We start from the raw sequence: 13,022 nt of genomic DNA, 5'->3' as shown, positions 1-13,022 counted from the left end.
TTATGGGCAAAATGCCTGGACCCATGCCATTTGGACAAATGACTGGGCTGAGCAGTGACGGGTGAGGGTGATGAACCACCTACCAGGAGGCATGCAGAATCATTGACTCATGAAGCCACTTGACAATGTTGCCGCGTGATATTGGGCAATTGTAAAGTTGAAAACAACCGTTAGCCTCATGGCATGATTGCGAGAGTAGTTTTTAAAGTTTTCCAGACAAGATGAAAAAACAACAAATTCGAAAAATAAGACACATTGAGTTTCCCGGACTTAACCCAATGTAAACAGAGAATATAACAATACTCACAACCATGTGTTCTTCATCCGAGAGAAAGGGTGTCAAACTGATTTTTTTGCCGAATTGCCGAATGAATTTGGGGAAACCATAAGAATGGGGAAACCATAAGAATGTTTCATCTCCATTACATATCAAACCCAATTTAACTCGTTCAATGCAATTCACAAATTTATTTGGGAATTCGTCTGTGTAAGCTCTCAGTCGTACAGGAGTGGTCCATCGATGAAGAGGTTTCTTCCGCCGTCATCTGTACTTCATTGAAGGTGTCGGATGTTTCGCTTCTTATCCAAGATGCTTCTTCAGCTAACTGAGCTTCTTTTCATCGATTAATTGGGAATTGAAATTATGACATCGAGCGGCCATTCCCGAATTTGTTCAGGTTTAGGTTTTTTTTTTCATGCTTGGGTGCCGATAAAGCACTGGCCATGGCCTTTGGCAATGTTTTTTCCCACAAGGTGGCAGCATTTCCCTTTTTCCATATTAGTGCTTTGTTTCATCTTCAGCTGAAAGCGCGATATAAACCAATATGTATGTATTCCATTGTATTTTGGACAGTCACCCTCATTTCAAGCTCATTTAAGTCCAGACACATATAATTTAGGAATTAACTCTTTTTTTCTGATGAAAGAAGAGAGTCTAAAGTTTCTTACGCTGCATTGAATGATTATGTATGCTTTTCCCTTCAAAGGGTCGCCACAGCAAATCAGGGTCCTCCATTTTCAGAGGTTTGATGGACATGTTTGTTTTGGCCAAGCTTTTACGTCGGATGCCCTTCCTGACACAAGCTTCTGTATTTATCCGGGCTTGCAACCGTCACAAGAAGACACTAATGAATAACTAGTTTTCAAATTTGATGTCAAATATAATGACTGTTATTGTGGTTTACATGGGACCCTTTTAAATTTTGGTTCGTACTTTAGCAAGCATCAAATTTCACAAGTTTGATTTGCTTTCACCGGCCAATTAACATGATGTGGCGGGCCAGATTTGGCCCCCAGTCCTTGATTTATGACATCAGAAAAAAACTAACAAATATTACTGGATATTTTTGAGTCGTTTAGAATAGTAGTTGAAGAAGCATGGCTAAATTATACTGCCTCTCTGTTGACAAGGAAGCCGCACCAGAAGGAGCACCCCAATGAACACATTATTTTCCCAACACTGCCGATTTACGTATAATATAAACTGTGTGTTTGTTCACCTGTAGTTGACACTCAGCCCAAAACTCCTGCCCCGGCGATCCCCTCTGCCGAAGAGAGGAAAGAATGCTACTACAACTTAAATGACGCCAACTTCTGTGACAACGTCTTGTCCCGTAACACCACCAAGCAGGAGTGCTGCTGCACCGTGGGCGCTGGCTGGGGAGACAATTGCGAGATCCACGCTTGTCCTGCTCAAGGAGGAGGTGCAATGAAATGAGTTTCTCAGCTTATTGTGTTATTTTAATTATTTGTGCAAATTTTACTTCCCAAAACAGAAGATTCTAAATTCAATAATAGAAACACTTTTATACAAAAGGCCAAAAAAAAATCCCACCAGAAATAAACAATTCACTGGCCAGAATGAACACTTTATTTACTTTTGAGGGACTGGAAAATATATTTTTCAATGTTCTGCACTCCTGTTTCCATGTCTCTGCTGTACTGAGTGGATTACTTCTGCTTTCGTGGCAGTCACTGTGGAAGTATGCCTCAGCAAACACTTGTTTACGAAATGACATCAAATCCACGTAGTACATCTACAGCGACTTTAAAATGTAAAAAAAATATCTCCACATATTCAGTTAATCTGCTAATTGTTTTTTTTTCTGTCCATCGCGTCCCTCAATCAATCCAAGATATCATATCCGACACTGATGATAGCGCAATTTCTTTTCCAGATGACTATCACCAGCTGTGTCCTCACGGCAGTGGATCCATCCCCTTGCCAGCTTCGTCAACTCAAAGTCTCACAGAACAGCGACTTTACATAGGTACTGATTTCATGAACATTCCAAGGTTTTTATAGCTTCCTCAACATAAGCATCAAATGTTTTATACTCACCTTCTGTCGTTTTTAAAGCCAAATAAACAACCATAATCATTTGTCTTTCTTTACAAGGCGGACTCTGCCAAGTTTCAGTAGGATGCATACCTGTTTTAATGTGATCATCGCAGTGTCCTGATTGCTTTCCTGAAACAGATTTTTTTACTTTGTTTGTTTGTTTGTTTGTTTTTTGCCATTCCAATATGTGTTCTGTGTGTTTTATTTTTCAGATGCCAATGAGTGTGAAATGTTCGGATCGGACATTTGTAAGAATGGGCAATGTGTCAATCTCTTCTCCACCTACACATGCTACTGTCGCTCCGGCTTCTACTATGACAATGTCAGGCTTGAGTGTCTTGGTAAGAAAGCGATGCTTATTTTTCAAATGCGGAATTATTAGTTATTCAGAATAACTGCATTTCAGCTGTACAAAGCTCCATCTGAGAGACGATAGCTCTCTCGTGTCACATGCCATTGTTCTGACTGCTGTTATTGTCACCACATGTTCCATTAAGGCTTTCAGTCACAAAGCAATTTTTTTTTTACTTTTTGTTTTGGTGCTTCATTCTTCTGCGCTTGTAAATAAAGCCAGCAGTTATTTTGATGTCATTGATTTTAATAAACGAAAAAAAATCTTTAAGATCTTGACAGTAAATACAAATAAAAAGGGGCCCAACATTTGTTTAAATCAATAAATAAATAAATGACTGGTGAGCTAGTTGTTAGCACGTTTGCTTCACAGTTCCGACGTTCAGGGTTGTCAATTCGGTCGCTGTCACAAGAATGGCCAGAGAATAATTCCCACTGTTTGTTTTTTTCTCAGATTATGATGAATGTGAATTTGGAAACGCCTGTGTGGATGGAGCGTGCGTGAACACAGCGGGCTCATTCAACTGTTTCTGCAGTCCGCCATTAGTGCTGGACAGCACGCGGCGGCGCTGTGTAAGCGCCAACGAAACAGAAGGTATAATGTGCAACAACACAAATAGAAGAGATTGAATGAAAATGAATGTGGCCCTGGGGGTGACGATCGCCCCAAAGTCATCCGTGATAGCTCAAGTGTCCCCCTTTCTGGTCACGGCTTCCTCGCAATCAGAAATTGGGAAACTTGAGTCACCTGGAGTCACTGCTTCATAGATACTGTATTCCGTTTAAATGTGATCAATGGAAAATCCTTTATCGCCCTCACCCAAAGAGTCTGTGGAGTCTAACCTCGATGTCCATATGGACATCTGCTGGCAGCGTTTGGAGGGAGACAACATGTGTTCAGAACCCCTGCAGGGCCGCCGAACGACCTACACTGAGTGTTGCTGCCTCTATGGAGTCGCCTGGAGTGGACAGTGTGCTTTCTGTCCTAGAAAAGACTCAGGTGAAGAAAAAAAATAAGAAATATGGTTCTTGTGAGCTTTTTTTTGTGGTTGGATTTGAGATTTTTCTAAACTATACAACTTGCATCATGGGAAACACTTAAGTATAGATTGCCAAATAGTGCAAATACAGTGAGACCTCAATTTACGAACTTAATTGGTTCCCAGACAGAGTGTGTATGGCGAAAAGTGTGTATCTAAAAAAAAATTCCCATAGGAAACTATTAAAATGGGAATAATCCGTTCCCGGTTTCCATAAAATATACCTTTCAACTAAATAAGCCTTAAAACTACACACAACATACCTTATTCTATGTATAATAAATGTGCTATTGTATTGTAATGAAAGAAATACACTGCATTGTATCATAGTCACTTTATTTACATTTGTGATGGTCATTTATGGCTTGATGGAATGGCGTTGGAGGTCGAAGGTCAAAGGGAGTTGCTGTTTGGAAAGAGAGGCGCATTACATGAGGACTGTAATTAAAGAAATAAACTGTGCTGTAAAATAAAGTTTTATTTACCTTTTTGGTTGTTGATGGCTTATGGAAGGAGAGTCACCTTCCATTAGGACTGTTGGTAACTTAACCTCTGATGCTGTTCGGTCGTGTGCTTCCGCCGAAGATCACTCCGCCGGCCGTGGTGCGTGTGTATTATGAAAATAGTGCTTATTATAAGGTTTAATTTTCATAAATTTGACGTTTGTAAGACAAAAAGTTTGTAAGTTGAGGTCTCACTGTAATCTGATCGAGGGTTGAGAGATGTTTTTTCGTGATTAGAATCTTCATTTGCAATGGTAACCTTCACTCTGTTGCTTTCAGAGGACTACGCAATCATGTGCAACCTCCCTCAGAGAGGAGGTTCAGACAGCTTACGAGAGCGGCCAGGCTTCGAGTACGGCGTGGACGGGCCCGAGGATCCCGTGGAACCTTTTGCTCCTCCCTACTGGGACAACTACGGCAGCCCAGCGGGACGGTACGACGTTCCCGGGAGCGTCCCACTGTTCAACGACAACGATTACAGCGTCCAGCAGCCGCCTGTCCGAGTCCCTATCCACCGACCTCGTGAACACCAGCCTCGGCCGGTGGATTCCTTCCCGGGTAGGTGGGAACATAGTCTACTTGGACAATGACATGATGACATTGAAGCAGATGTGATTCATGATTTAAGTGTGGTTCATAAATTTTTATCACCTTCGTATTAGTTTACAGGACAAACATATTGAGGGAGGTTTCCAATGTCTTCAATTTGAGGAAAGCACAATACAGTGATACCTCGGCTTACGAACGCTTTAGCTCACAAACTTTTCGCCTCACAAACAATCAAATTTGAAAATTAGTTATTCATTAATTTGTTGTGCGTTCTGTATGTAATATGCGGAGGAGATGAAACATTCTAATGGATTCCCCAAATTCATAACGGCCCTCGAGAGGATACCATCACTAGAACGTGGCCCGCGGCAAAAAAATAGTGTAACACCCCTGATGTAAGACCTCAATTTGGGATTTAAAAAAAAGCTCCTTCTCCAAACCTTTTACACAAAAGTGAAAGCAATTGTCCAAGATGTTTAGTAAGACAAACGGTTATGCTTCAGTGAGAACATTTGTTGATTGATCATTTCGAGTTCATCTCAAAACTGTTGTCTTTGTCGTATGTCGGAAACTAATGCAAGACATACATTTTAAAAGCATTTATTCATCCATTCATATCTCACCTTTTGTTTTCAGAGCGCTATGACGGCTTCGAGGGACTCCGGGCAGAAGAATGCGGCATTTTGAACGGCTGTGAAAACGGGCGCTGCGTTCGTGTAAGGGAAGGCTACACCTGCGACTGCTTTGACGGTTATGAGCTGGACCTAAACAAGATGGCCTGCATAGGTACACTCTCATTCTGACATCGGATTATCTATAATCACTTGCACATTTTGGAGGTTGTGTCCCACACCTCCATGTGGCTCTGAGCAAACGTTTATTTCAACATCAATAATAATGATTCTAGGACATTCGTCAATCTACTCCAAATCAATTTCACGGCTGTTCTCTGTGACCTTTGGTCACACTATTCTATTGTTACATTGACTTGTCTTGTTCATGATGATTTTTAATTTCAAAAGGGAAGATATTCAGCTTCAAGACTGGACTGGCGTCGAGTCATTCCGCAAGTCAGCATGCAATGCATCAGTCTGTTTAATTGTCTCCAAAAATGTTGAGATCAGACTGGGGTGAGCTCTCCCTTCGTGTTTAAAACCTCGTGGAGCCATGCTTGAGATTTATCGCAGTGAGGCAACTCTTCATGCCGCTCGAAAAGAAGCTCTGCTTTTAACAACTGTGCATTAGCTTGTGTTTTATGGCAATCTAATGAAAGTGCTGTACTCCCCTCAAGCATTGTTTGTTAGCCTGTGGTCTGGCCACTCGGTGCCAAGACTAAGGCCTTGAATCTCCGGCCACTCACTCTATCACATTGGGATTTTAAATGTGCTTTGTTTGGTGAAAAAAGTGACACTGTCTCAGTGACGTGCGGTGAGGTTCATGGCTGGTGAGGCACTGACATCATCACAGTCAGATTTACAAACATGAACTCTACAAAGTAGCTTATTCACCATTTGATTGGCAACAGTTAACGTGTTTTGTTTAAAATGTCATGTCAGCATTCTTTATATAAACTGTAGCATAGAAAAAAGAATTAAAAAACGTGATTATCGTGTTACCTTTACTTATAAATGAAGTCCATGTGCCGCTCCTTCTGAAGAAAGGCAGCAATAACTGAACGTTATTGATGCAACAGTTTTAAAAGTCTCTCTATTTCTTTCAATGTAGATATGTAATCCTCCATTCTGAAAATAAGGCCAAGCAACACGAAAAAAATGACTGGATGGTTGCACTTGCTAACTGTTTACTGTAGCTTGCTATCACTAATTCTATTATTCTGCAGCCAAGGAGGCGCAAGAAAAATCTGTAATCACCAGCGCCTCCTGTCATGAGGCAGGAGAACTGTGTGCCTCACCAATGCACACAGTTTTGATTAAAAAAATAATAATAAACACTGTAGTACAGTGTTTACAATGTAAAGTGACTCTACATTATATACACCAGCTAAACTGTAGAAATTTAGTTCATATACTAAAAGTGTTTGAACACTTTAATAGCGATATGCAGAGGCACAGCAATGCGGTCTCACTGCAGAGCAAGCCAGCACAGTTAGCATAGTCATTGCGCAATCCATGGTGAGGCTCAGCCGGCTGCTGCCTCACCGCTCGTCTCTACTTAGTATTTGAACGGTAAATGTGAAAATTCTGCGATTTTGACAAAAAATCCAAACATGGTGAAGTGAAATGGAAAAGAACGTTAAAGTACAAATCACTAAATAAATATCACTGTTTAATGTATTTTTTTCATTTGATATTTCCTTGATGACAGGTGAGGCCGTGCCTCACCTGCCTCCCCTGACTGCACGTCACTGCACTTGTCTTGTTAAAGAATGTAATGATTACAATATTCCGACCGCATTGGGACTTGAGAGCTTCAGCCAATGAAAAGATGTGGCGCAACACATGCTATTCCTCCTTTTAATTGCATATCGATGTCAACACCAGAACACGCGACAGGCTCGTGATCATGAAGGCTAAAAGAAGGCATGCGTGAAAAGTCAGTGGTGGGCCCTGCATCTTCTAGTCCTTCAGTAGTGCTACGTCAATCCACAGCTGCAAGTGTGGTTTGAGTAACTACCCGTCCACTTGAGAATGCCGTTAGCCAGGAAATAACGTGTGACTTGAAGAAACTTAAGAAATACTGTCATTAAACTGTTCACATTTTTTACACTGGATGTGTGGATTCATGATACCTCATAAAATTGTAATATTATTTGCTATTTTTGTTAGCTTTAGAGCTGCCCAACCTTTCTTAATGATGTGCATCTATTCTCAAAAGGTCCATCTTGAAAATGGCTTTAACAGTAAATCGCCAGCCAAATCTGTTGCGTTAAATGTTGTTCTTCCTGGTTCAGCTCTCCATTTGTAAATATTAAATCAGCAGGAAACAAAGTGATATACAAAAAAGGAATATTTATCATCAGGCAGCTAGAGGATGTTCTCCAGGGGAGAAGCTAGGCCATGGGACAGAGAGACAAGAGCGCTCGTACAAGCGCGTCTCAGACATTTATAAACAACAGGAGTGATGTCACTTTGGAAAGGTTGCTAGATACAATCATGAATATTTATTATTAGACTGAAACATGATAGCTAGATTTATATACTAACTAAGTACAAGCTGAGTACATGTATACTAATTAACATATACAGAAAACTAAACTACAGACATATACGGACTTCCTAATTGATAAGAATAAGTAGAAATGAAATAACATAGGATGTCTTTAGCATGTGTATCTAAATAATTCTAACAAAATCAATTTCTTCTCCTCCTTCAGCCATTGTCGGTGGACAAAACCACAATTAAATCAACACAACAATACATTTATGTATGCACCTTGCTAAACATAGATTGTGCTAGTTCTGGCCAGTATGCTCTTATAACTGATTGTGAAGGTGTCCAGATAGATTTGAAATCTACCTGACCCTGGAAACAAATGATGGCTGAAATGTGATTGGTCAAACATTTAAATACGAAAACACACATCTGGAAGCAGCACAACAAGGGAAAAACAATGAAAGGAAGCTGAAAGACAATTTGGAATATTTAATAAAAATTCATTCACAAAATCTAGTTAACATTAGTCTGTGATTCAGATATTTTTAGGCCAGCAGACAAGGCCTCGCAAGGCCCTGATGGCACCCCACTGTGACAAATAAATTAACAAAAAGAGTGAGTCACTTGGCCACATCATGAACAGCCTTAAATACGATACCTTGCTGAATGACGCTTTATCAAAATAGTGGATGTGACTTGATGTTTATATTTCACACAGCAGTGCCATTTTTATTTGATTCTTGTGATTTTTGAGGAGAGTAGAATGGATTAAAGGCATTTAGGGTGGCAACGCCCAACAGATGCACTGCGGCACATGGTTTTTGCACAGAATGCAGGTGTATATTCTCGATCTGTACATCCAAATTACAGTTTATGTGTAACGGAGTGAGACGTAAAATTATGAAATTATGATGGAAGTGACCCAGCAGTGCATACGATGGCAGTATGCTCTTATAATACTCGTAGATATTGGTCAGTCCAATTAAAAAAAACAGAAACAAATGATTGTTTCTTTTGTTCCTTTTTGCGATTGTTCAGGACCACTGCGACGGAGTGCGATTTTATCATTCAAAAACAATATTTTTTTGTTGTTCATCATAGAATGCATAAAATTCGAACTCCCATTGCTCATTTTAAAAAATATATTCAGTACAGGTTATCACAAACGAGAGTTGATCACTTGCACCACTGCCAACAGCAACACAGTATTTTTTTTTGTTGTTGCATAATCTTGAGAGGTTTACCAAACTAATTTTTCTGACAGGAAACCCACAAAAACTTGGTCTGACTGGCCGACCTCCACTGGAATCTTCTATCAATGTTGGCTATCCCCTGTAAATCAATGCTAGCTACTCCTCTGCTAACATGGCACCATAGAAGGAGCAAGCTGGGCATTTTGTCAGCATGAAAATGTTTTATTATCTTTCTGATCCTCTATCCAACACTAGAAGCTTTTGATAAAGGGAAACAAAATGTTTCTAAATACGAAAATGCTCCTACACTTCCTCCGACTAACAATTTATGGCTCCTTTCCTTGCAGACATAAACGAGTGTGAGGACATCAGCGACAAGGTGCCGTTGTGTCAGAACGGTCACTGCAGTAACACAGAAGGATCCTACAAGTGCAACTGTTTACCCGGCTTTGTGGCCTCGGCTAAGCCACACAAATGCATCCCGGCCATCCCGGTGGCAGAGTTTAGGGTAACGGGGAACTGAGACAAGGGATGGGACGGACGAGGGCTGTTTTCTCCTGCTTCCTTTCACGTTGAACTTTCATCCCTCCTCTGGCCATCTCTTTCACCCACTGTGCCTGGCACAGTAATGCTGAAATGTCCAGACTTCAACTCAAATTTGACTGACAACTCAAATTTGGCTGACAACACCGGAATCACCGAACAATAGATGAACAAGAGGAGTGAAGAGATGGCAAAGGATTCTGAACTTTTTCATTTCATGACACCCACCAGGAAAATGAATGGCTATCTTTTCCATTATTTATTTTTTTTCTTCCACTTTTTAAGAATTGTGTTCTTGATTTCAGGCCACTTTTGACTCGCTAACAACTGACCCGAGAGGGCTCACAAAGAGAGCATTATTGTAATTTTGCATATAACCCATACTTACTTGCTCTCCGAGTAGTCCAGCTTGCACGTTAAGTTTATTGGCGACTCAAATTTTGTTTTCCGACGGTTATTGTGCCGAGACACATATTTTCCATGAAACAATATCACAGGACACACCACCAAACAAAAATGTCACATAAAGTAACGTGGATATAAAAAGCCTGCACAAGAAACAGCTGAAATCCATTTTGGGTGAATCAGCTGCACTTTGTAAGTGGCGAGTGTGTGGTTTAAATTCTGAACACAGCCACATTTTTCATCATAAAAGGCACAATTGTGCAACCACATCTCCCCGGTTAATTTTTAATATCCCTTTTGAAAACATGGGATGGGGTTTTGTTAATTCAGATGGTCAGGTAAAAGGTTGAAGTTTATCTTGGCCTATGTTTTTGACATCACAAAAACCTGGCATTGAAATGGAGGTGCATTGACATTTTCTAACCACTGTACAGTACATACACAGAAACTATTACATTTTTTTCTAATTCGTCCTATCTGTACTAACTTTATGTGAAAATCTCTTTCGCCAAAGCTTTTACAATATTCCCTTGGCATGAGTGATTCACTGCTCACATATTCACCCATCCTCTATTATTTGCTGACCAATTCACTGATTCACTGTTTTTGTGTGCAGGCCAATGCAAAAAAATAATATCACTTCGGCGCCATCTCGTGGCATCTGACTACCAATGAACTGTGTCAAAGTGAGTTGAGGGGCTGCATGCCGTTTTTTGCCACCAACTTGTGGCATCTTGGTTCCAAGGGTCTACACCAGGGGTGTCCAAAGTCGGTTCTCGAGGGCCGCTGTCCTTCCTGTTTTCCAGCTCTCCCAGGAGCAACACACCTGATTCAAATGATCAGCTCATCAGCCAGCTCTCAAGCAGCATCAAAATGGTCCTGATGATTTGAATCAGGTGCGTTGCTCCTGGGAGAGCTGGAAAACAGGCAGGACGGCGGCCCTCGAGGACTGACTTTGGACACCCCTGGTCTACACTGAAGTGACTTCAGGAAGGCTGTTTGCTCATGAAAGAGAGAAGAATCACCTGCCACCATATGTCGCTAGCATAAATAAATGAATGAATGTTTGGTCAAATTCCATGAAATTGTTTTCTTGTAGCACAGTGGTTGGGGTTCACTGCTCTAAATTGTCCACAGGTGTGAACCTGAATTCAGCTGTGATAGTTTCCAGCTCATTTGTGGCACTTAACCGATGGCAAAAGATATGTTATTATCCTTCATGGCACTTCTTTTCTTCACAATAAAATGGAGCTGAACAACAAAGCGTAGAATATGCAGACCGAGACAACACAACCAATCGTTTCAAAAAGAAAGTCTTAGCTGCCACCTTTAAAGACTTAAGATGGATATGAGGATATGGTTATATGATGTTCTGTAAAGGTGCCATACTTGCCTTCATCGGTTTTGACCATTTTTATTGAAACTTCCAAACAGAAAATCAAATTAACAGTATTAACTTATTCTGTTGACAAAGGAGCAAGTGTCTTGAAGTGTGATACTATATTTTAGTCTTGTGTCTAAAATCACACCGGATTAATCAAATATCGGTACGTTTTAGTAAAAATGTTGCTTTTGTGTACGCAATTGTCGCAAATGTTTCATTCCCATTAAGACAACGGCTCTGCTGGAGCGGTTTCGTATATTTCGTACAGCTCTAGTACCATGTATTTTTTTCAATCCCTTTTAATGCCTCCTACATAGCACAACCAATATTTTGTTTCACATACAACACAAAATCTGGCAGGGGGGTGAACGACTGATATTGTAGCTTTGTAGATTTATACATGTTTAAAAAAAAAAAACGCCCAAAAAAAATTCAGCAAATTGTAAAATCTTTTTATGTGAGTGGGGAGCGGCTGACACTGTACCAGAGGAACTGTGTGTATAACCTGCCCTGTGGAGCAGAATATGAACTTTATACGTATATTCTTTGGGAAGTGGCAGCATTGTTCTTAATCTAACAGCAGACATTTTCCATTTTGTTACCAAGACAACACTTTTAGAATTGTAAGCACCGACTTCTGTATGTTGCAACTCTATGGTTAAATATTGTTAATTGTGAATCAATGACTTTTTCAATGTTTTTTTCTAAGTCATGAATGTATCATCGACAGCCTTGGCCTACTTGGTTTTCATTATTTTAAATTTGAATTATTGTTATCATTATTGTGTTTCAGGTTTGATTTAGTCATTTCTTTAACCGGCACCTGGAAAAACACCATCATGGCAGCCCATATATATAAATGTCGAATTCCAATATCCCCTTAACCGGCATTAATTGAATTATAAAAGCACCAATTGCACAAATGTTTCCATTGCAATGTGCACTGTACTTTGATTGTGCTGCTCTAATTATCACTTGAACCAGACAGGAAGTCAAACATTTGTGTCGAAGTTGCAACAATAGAGTTTCTTGTAAAACCCTGAAACACCCGAATGATAATCAGTGTTTTGTAGAAGGTCATCGGAAATATCACGCTCATTCATTTTGTTTACCTTTTGACTGTAATCACCATCAGTCATCCAAATAAAAACATAAAAAAAGAAACTTCTATGTGGTTTTTTCGTGGGCTGCACATGAATTGAGCAAATTGGTTATTTTTGTGTACAGGTATACATATTTGTTTATTCGAAATAGACCGGTTATTTGTTAATTATCAATTGTTTTGATTACTTTAATTATTCATTTTTTTCTAATATCAGGATATTGTATTTGTTTATTTCGATTTTTTATTAATGTAATTGATTCAATTATTTGCGTTTTGACTTTTTAAAAGTAAAAATTTATACATAATTCTATTCTGTTGATAACATTAGTAATTTAAACTTACGTATTTTGTTCTTCAGTTATTCAATCAATAAATATTCATATAATATAGATTTACTATTTTATATATCAATAACAAGCCTGTTTTGACTGATTTTTGTAGAGTCGATTTAACATTCTTAGATTTTGATTTTTTTTGTGATTGAAGCAATTTTC

The 13,022-nt window shown here is 39.6% G+C and overlaps 1 protein-coding gene across 1 annotated transcript in view; it reads left to right on the top strand.

Moving 5' to 3' along the window:
- The window catches only part of LOC148893717 (latent-transforming growth factor beta-binding protein 2-like), a 127,732-nt gene extending 115,146 nt beyond the window's left edge, over positions 1-12,586 (top strand). The window contains exons 34-41 of the mRNA XM_089003872.1: positions 1,506-1,703; positions 2,178-2,270; positions 2,554-2,682; positions 3,147-3,287; positions 3,519-3,692; positions 4,515-4,793; positions 5,421-5,570; positions 9,439-12,586. Of these exons, the coding sequence (XP_088859998.1) occupies positions 1,506-1,703; positions 2,178-2,270; positions 2,554-2,682; positions 3,147-3,287; positions 3,519-3,692; positions 4,515-4,793; positions 5,421-5,570; positions 9,439-9,614 (1,340 nt within the window). The 3' untranslated portion in view covers positions 9,615-12,586. The remainder of the gene's footprint in view (positions 1-1,505; positions 1,704-2,177; positions 2,271-2,553; positions 2,683-3,146; positions 3,288-3,518; positions 3,693-4,514; positions 4,794-5,420; positions 5,571-9,438) is intronic.
- The last annotated feature ends 436 nt before the right edge of the window (positions 12,587-13,022 follow it).

Source organism: Hippocampus bargibanti, linkage group LG09, assembly GCF_051943395.1.
Source record: "Hippocampus bargibanti isolate YZ-2025 linkage group LG09, ASM5194339v1, whole genome shotgun sequence".
Classification (NCBI taxonomy): Eukaryota; Metazoa; Chordata; class Actinopteri; order Syngnathiformes; family Syngnathidae; genus Hippocampus; species Hippocampus bargibanti.
Note: the sequence above shows the minus strand (reverse complement) of the source record. Positions and strands in the feature narration are given on the sequence as shown.